Source organism: Brassica napus, chromosome C4 (assembly GCF_020379485.1).
Source record: "Brassica napus cultivar Da-Ae chromosome C4, Da-Ae, whole genome shotgun sequence".
Lineage (NCBI taxonomy): Eukaryota > Viridiplantae > Streptophyta > Magnoliopsida > Brassicales > Brassicaceae > Brassica > Brassica napus.
Window position 1 is genome coordinate 34,642,521 of NC_063447.1, and position 8,010 is coordinate 34,650,530.

General features: G+C 30.1%; 1 protein-coding gene across 1 annotated transcript; it reads left to right on the top strand.

The window, feature by feature from the left end:
• The first annotated feature begins 3,606 nt into the window (after nt 1–3,606).
• Nucleotides 3,607–7,777, top strand: LOC111202304 (jasmonate-induced oxygenase 3). Its single transcript, XM_022694993.2, has 3 exons — nt 3,607–4,185; nt 4,731–5,067; nt 7,357–7,777. The coding sequence occupies exons 1-3, from the start codon at nt 3,671–3,673 to the stop codon at nt 7,603–7,605; spliced, it is 1,101 nt and encodes a 366-aa protein (XP_022550714.1). The 5' UTR covers nt 3,607–3,670; the 3' UTR covers nt 7,606–7,777.
• Nucleotides 7,778–8,010: the final 233 nt, after the last annotated feature.

The following is an 8,010-nucleotide window of genomic DNA, read 5'->3' on the forward strand; positions in this document are numbered from 1 at the left end:
CTGACAACCAAATTTCCAACAGGATCCATTGTTCGTTATCAAAAAAACAAAAAAATATATTCGGGGTTTTAGAATTTTTTAAAAAAGTTTATTACATATAATTTTGGATAATTTTTTTATCTTCAAATATAGAAGTTAATATTAGTAACATATAATACCTTTTTACTACATCCACATCCAGATTTTATTTGAGATAGAAGACCAGAAATTTAACATATACAAATATTATTAATTTCATTTTGTCAATTGCAAATATATTATCATTTGTATTCAGTCTTTAACTGTCGAGGTTTTTCCTAATCAAATGCTTGTAGAATTAATATAAAGGTTTAAACTAAAATCAAAATAGGTAACTTTCGTGGAAACCCAATTAAATTAAGTACGGAGAATGGCATATGCTAATTTGAAGGAAAATAAAATTGAGGAGAAACAGTTAAATAACGTTTTGAGGGATTAATTTTTTTTGTCAGCTTCCACTTTACTAAATCAAATTTGGATCAGATGAAACGTTTATCCGTAAAGCATCCGGGTGAAAATAACTCTCCTGATGTTAGTTTTTTTTTAAGAATCCGTCCTATATATTATTTAGGGCACCAGCATTAGTTCATAAAGGGGGTTCACACGCTTCCCGAACAAAAATAAATTATTAAACTATGCTACAGTCACGACTCTGTCTCGCAACGTTCCTTCTGCATGAACCCGGGTCGTTACTGTTCAGCGGACCCCACGCCACGTGGTGGCCCGCTATTAGTCAAATTTTTTTTTTTTTTTTTCAAAATCAAACGAAAAATGAAAAAAAAAATAATAAAAAATTCACATGATGAACCCCAACCGGGGGTTCATTAATGCGGCTGCTCTTATACTCTGGGTATATAAAGTAAACTCATGTCCTCAAAATTATTTTGTAGACTCAAGAATGCATCAGTCTCGATGCAAAGACTGACCAGTCCATTAGAATTTTAGTTATATCCACTAGATCTAACCAATCTTTCTTGAAACACATCGAGGAAATCCTCCTGCCTCTCTTGCAATGAAGCTGTCCAAAATAATCTTTTGAAAATTAAATGCTTTATTTATGAATTCATTAATATAGTAACAAGTTAATATCAAGAATAAATCAATATTTTCTTGACGTACATGTATACATTAATTTATCACTATGGGGAGATTCATTAATTAGTGTAATGTTTCATTGATCAAAGTTCAAAATCATTTCGTGTAACTGGTAAGTAAACGGCGAAAAACATATATCCCAGTTGATCAATATGACAAAACTCGACATCAACCACGTGATTGCATATAACTATACTATGTAATTTTCTTATCTAAGCTCAAATTAGTTTCTTATTAGAATCAAATGTTTTTTATCATCTTTTTGGTTCAGAGTTTTAAGTTTTATCTTGGTACATGCCGACATCGCTATGGGCTAGTGCTGCATATAAATGAAGGTGGGCGTGATAAAATGTTAATGGGACATCCAAATAAATCTTTAATTTCAATGCATGAAAAATGAATTTTTTTTATTTATAATCACGGATGTGGCAGCCCAGTTAGTTTAAACGCAGACGTTGGTATTGGTGTTGTTGTGCTTCTGAGTTCGATCCATCGTAAAACGGATACTTAATGCCAAAATGGTATCAGCACCGGCCGGGTTCCAAATCTAGGAGATTAAGAGCATCTCCATCCATAGGAACCCCTTATGAGCTCTTTAGCTTAATTTAAGAGTAAAAAAATTGATTTGAAAACTTAAGAATCTTAATTAGTGCTAATTAATTTTTTGACCTCCAATGGGAGATCCTCATACGGATTCTTAAAAAAAAAAAAAATTTAAGTACAATGATTTAAAATAAAAGCATACATAAATTTTTTGAATAAAAATGACATTAAAACATATTAAATATATAAATATAAATAATAAACGAAAAAAACTATTAGTTGAACAAAATGAGATAAGGTCGTGCTGAATTTGGTTACGGCGCCGAAATGCATACGCATGCAGTTTCTAGATGACCTCAACCATTCTCTAGTAACCAATTTTGGATTACATGTTAGACAAAAAAAAAAGGATTACATGTAACATATTCATCTCACACCGAAAATGGTGTCTATATCTGATTTGTATTTTAATGTATAGGGATAAATACTATTCAGATGGCCTTACGAGTTAATGCCATTAACCGATTTGCATTTCTCCTTCAGTTTCTGTGGATCTTACAATGATACAGTAGAAAGGAGCACTTGTCTGTTTTCCATCAATTATGCGATGACTCCTATGTAGCTCACAGCTAACTATCTATTCAAACATGTAGGGCTGCAGTGCACTTGTTAAGTCACTTACAGATTTTACAGTAAATAATTACTGATCATATTTTTATTTTTATTTTTATTTAATTTAATGTTTAATGAAAATTTTATATTTAGGATATAAAAAATTAGGTATTGGAGATCTCCCTTTTTTGAACAAAGGATATTTCAAGTCTTAAACTGATGTTGGATTGCTAGCTAAGCTAAACTATGGAGATTTCTCATATATTGTCTTCTAGAAATATATATAAAAGTACTATCAACCGAATATGTTTTTCAACAAATTATTGATAAATTTTAGAAAAGCTATTTTTCTAGCAGAGAATTAAAAAGCATTAGGCTTGCTCGCTCTAGCCCCATTTCAGAACGATATGCAAATTAGATAATATAACATGGTTGATTTCCATGTGTTTTTTTTTTTGCTAAAATGGTTTCCTTGTGTTTCAGATTCAAATCACATTTGTATGGGAGTTATTTTTAAATCTGAATATATAAACTGATTCCAAACCTAAAAAAAAAGAAGATTTTAATTAAATATAAGGTCCGAAATTTTTACTGTTATCAAAAAAATATATTACAACATATATAAAAATTTAATACAAGTGTTTTCGCATTATTTATTAGTCTGATATAAAACGTGGGAAATTCGGAAAATGTCCCTCGACAATTGGCATCAACATTTATATAAAGTCGGCCTCAGCTAGACACTTTATTTTTGTAACTGTAATAAATTGGTAGGCTGCGCATGCTAGGCATATATCGCGTAGATCTTCCCTTTTGTCGTTTGTACCTTGTTATGCATGTGTTAACCAATGACTAGTTGAGATTTAATTGAAAACCGGCAGATCATTTTAGAGCATCTTCAGTCCAATCTATATTTATCTCTATAATAGAATTTAGAGGAAATACACTCTAGTCTAATTCTATTTTTTTTTCTGTTAAAATGAAAATGAAAATTACTATTTTCTCTTTTATAAATAGAAATTCCCAATTTTTTGCTCTGTTATTAAAAATTACTATTTTATAAAAATACTTTGCAGTAAACTCACTTTTTTATATAATACCTTTATTTCAGAAATAAAAATAGCAAAATACATTGTTGAAAACTAATATGTTGCATAACATTTAATCATATTTACCTTTTCAACTTTTTGTAATGTTTCGAGAAGGTGAGTTTTCAACCGTTGTAAGAATATTTTAATTGGTTATTTCTTCATATTAATTATAATTAAGTTTTATAAAATCATTATCTATGCATGCTTCTAGCTCTCTCCTTTCTGTCTATATATAACTTTCTTCATACACCTCCTTTCATCCTCACCCTCCTCCTTTCATCTCTTTGGGCCCCTTAAATATAACCAAAGCCATGAACATATTCCAAGACTGGCCTGAGCCTATTGTCCGTGTTCAATCCTTATCCGAAAGCAACCTCCAAGCCATACCAAACCGCTACGTCAAGCCTCTGGCTCAACGTCCAAACTTACTCTCTGAAAACTACCATACCAAAAACAACCCTCACACCGCCGCCATACCAATCATTGACTTAGGCGCCATATACACAAACGACATAACTCTACAGGCCAAAACGCTTGACGAGATCTCGAAAGCTTGTAGAGAATGGGGATTCTTTCAAGTGGTGAACCATGGGATGAGTCCTCAGCTCATGGAACGAGCTAAAGAAATATGGAGAGAGTTCTTTCATCTTCCCATGGAGCTTAAGAACATGCATGCTAATTCGCCAAAAACTTACGAGGGATATGGAAGCCGACTTGGCGTAGAGAAGGGTGCTATTCTAGATTGGAGCGACTACTATTATCTTCATTATCAGCCTTTGTCTTTGAAGGATTACACCAAGTGGCCATCATTGCCTCTTCATTGCCGGTATATTATATTCAGAAATTCTTACTTAAGTATTTGAAAAGCTTTAATTCACGTTCGATAAGCTCATCACTTTTGTTAAATTAAACTTTGTAATCATACATATATATAACTATTACGTCGAGCTACATCCGATCCTGAAATTTTAGGAGTTATAGATAATTTAGTAAAAAGATAATATTTAAAGTAAGAAAGTTTGAGGGCGTATATTTATTGAAAATATTTCTTAAAACTTAAGGACCATAAACTGATATTTCACTTGCCTATACCTCAAGAAGTAGTCTATATATCAAACCTAAGATTTTTCATTTATTAGAATTATCTTCTTCTTCTTTCTTTAACGCCTGAGAAATTCTCTTTGTTATACAAAACAAACATCTAATTAACAAAACCAACGTACCGTTCAGTGGGTTATATAATCCACGACGAGAACATCTTAATAAAATACTAGTTGTTGGGTCAAACTATTTATTTTAAAATATATTTTCAAAACTAGTGACATGATAAAACAACTTTCTGCTTGTTATATTATAATTCAAATTATGTAGAGAAACTTTGGAGGGTTACTGCAAGGAAATGGTGAAATTGTGCGAGAACTTGATGACGATATTATCGAAAAAATTGGGATTACAAGAAGATAGACTTCAAAATGCGTTTGGTGGTAAAGATGAAGCAGGAGGATGCTTGAGGGTTAATTACTACCCAAAATGCCCTCAGCCGGAGTTGACTCTAGGCCTCTCTCCGCACTCTGATCCCGGAGGATTGACCATTCTCTTGCCGGACGAACATGTCGCCGGCCTTCATGTCCGTGGATCCGACGATGCTTGGATCACAGTTGAACCAGCTCCCCATGCTCTCATCGTTAACATTGGTGACCAAATTCAAGTGAGTATCTTATGATGTTTATTTCATTATTACTTCTTTTATATAACCGGGTCATTTGAACCGAAACTCGAACTAATATCAGATTATTCTGTTTGTAACTTTGCATGCTAACCATAATCTATCTTTTTCACTATTAACTAAATGATAATAGTATCTTGTACAAGTCTTTCAACTATAAAATAAAAATAAAATTAAACTATGCACTAATTTTTTTAATTTTTTTATTAAACCATTTACAACTTCACACTTGGTTTTAGAATTAACACATAATTATTTGAGAAATTCTCATACAGATTTATCTTGTTCCCTCTCTTATCTTTTCTTGTTCTCTTCATTTTTTATTCTAATGGAAAAATTAATAAAAAGCCTTGGTGAGATATTCTTTTTTTTTTTGATAAGTATGTGATTTTCATTACAGAAATAATGATACAGGGATACATATAGTTTTGAAAAACAAAGCCTACTGTATCTAGAGATTTCGTCTTCCTTTTTTTCCTTGAAGTTGTTAGTTTTGAACTTTTGATAAAGTACGTGCATGAATCTCTGTACTTCTTCTTTTCAGTCTTCGTAATTAAAGTTAATGTGTTATATAAAATTGATGGGATTGGTGAAGCCACGTCGCTGCCCTTCTCAATTTAAACATGTGCCTCTGTAATAGAAAAAGAAAAAGTCCAGAAACAAGAAAAAACAATTTCAACGACGTGTTCTGTGCTCTCTAATATTCACATATTTCAAACGTGCCGTAACCAAAACGTCTACCAAGTCAAGCAATATTAAACTACCCATAGTCTCTTTCTATAACCATGATCTATATGTACAATTCGTCTACATAGATCCTATTTTCAAAAAACTCCGCCAATAATTTAAACATATATAGATGAGTATATATATAACAATAGTAGCCTTAAAATGCTTTCATTTATATAATTTATCCATCTCAAAGTATTGAATATGAAATGCAATAGAATTAATACATTTTGTTAGCTTAATTAGTAACAAATGAAGATCAGAATATATATATATATATATTACGAAGATAAACTATATCCAGAACCTTCTAAATTTTGTGGAATCATAATCGTTTTAACATAAATTATAATAATATTTTACAATTTGAGGACGATAAGACACACGTAAATCCCTTATATATTAATTGAAAAACATTACAACATTTATTAAATTAACTATTAAATTGATAAATAGTGTCCAAAAGAATATTATCGTACTTTCCTTAAATAAAAGCTACGGAATTGCCTAATATGATTAACGTATATATGACAATTAATGATTATGAATAATAAATATTTGATAATAATTTTTGTATCTTAGCTCCTTTTTGTTTAATTTTATATTATTAAAAGATATTAAACAACCACATTAACCTTATGATAAAAAAATTAATTTTTTTCTTATATGTTATATTTTGAATTTTTAAAACGACTATAAATTACTAAAAACGTTAATGTCTCACACTAAAATTTTGTGATCAATGGTTAATTTTTTTTTTGTAATAACAAGATACAAATGATCATAAATCGTACGAATATGAAGTCTTATTTACTAGACATTCATATTATATATTAATATAGTTTAAAATTAAACTATATAATATATAAAATACTTAAATATGATAATTTTTAAATTTGTATTGAAAAAGTATTGAGACCTTAATATTTTAATTTTGAAATTTGCATTCAAAAAATCGCACATTAGAAATTTTGTGTTAATCATATGAGTATGAATTCTCAATAATAAATATTTATATTAAAATATACTATATATATGTCTATGACATTGAAATTTATTTATATACCATATAAAATAAATAAAATGATTGTTTTGATTTATTTACCAAAAACGTATTGCAAATAAACAAGATGTATTGTTTTGATTTATGTCTTTAATCTAATTTAATTATATACATAATACGTAAGTGAATACAAATAAATAATAATAGCAAAAAATATTTATATATATAACATTCATCCCGTGCAATTGCGCGGGTCTTAAGCTAGTTATTAATTATTTAAAAAAAAAACTGAGAGAACAATTTCAAAACTGGTTATGACCTTTAAAAAAGAAGGTTTTGACCATATCTCATAATCGTTTGTATCTTTATAAATATTGTGTTATTAATTTTGTTCAGACTTAGTAAATTGATAGTGTTGATACAAAAAATATAAAAAATTCAATGACAACAAACAGAATTTTGCAGGAGAATATCAATTTCTCGCTTTATTTGCATTGATATACTTATTAACATACGTTGAACCTTTTCTTACTGGTTAGATGCTAAGCAATTCAGTATACAAAAGCATAGAGCACAGAGTGATCGTGAGCCCTGCAGAAGAGAGGTTGTCATTGGCGTTTTTCTACAACCCAAAGGGTAATGTTCCGATCGAGCCACTGAAGGAACTAGTGACCGTAGATTCACCAGCTCTCTACACCTCCACGACCTACGATCAATACCGTCAATTCATTCGTACGCAGGGTCCACGCAACAAATCTCATATCGACGAACTTAGATCCCCTCGATAGTGGAATGTGCTTACACGAATCTATATAATGAATTGATGTTTTTGTGTTAAATAATGAACTATTTATCGTGTTGTTTTGTTATAATGTTTACATTATATTAAAAAAACTACATGTTTTATCATAAAATGTTTTTTTCTGATAATAATGAACTACGCTCCTCTTTTTTATTTAATCACATCCTCTTTAATCAATCTCGTAGTATTTGATTGATGATTGCGTTCTCATTGGTTAATTTCGTGGTCTTGTTCTAATAAATTAATTGTACTCGAAGTAGTGGTATTGATTGGAAGTATACGACCAGAATATTGTTGATCACCTGCCGTCTGCAATAGCATCTCGAAAAAGAAACTCCAAATTTTTTTTTTTTTTTTGATCAAAAGAAACTCCAAATATAAAGTTTTTTAC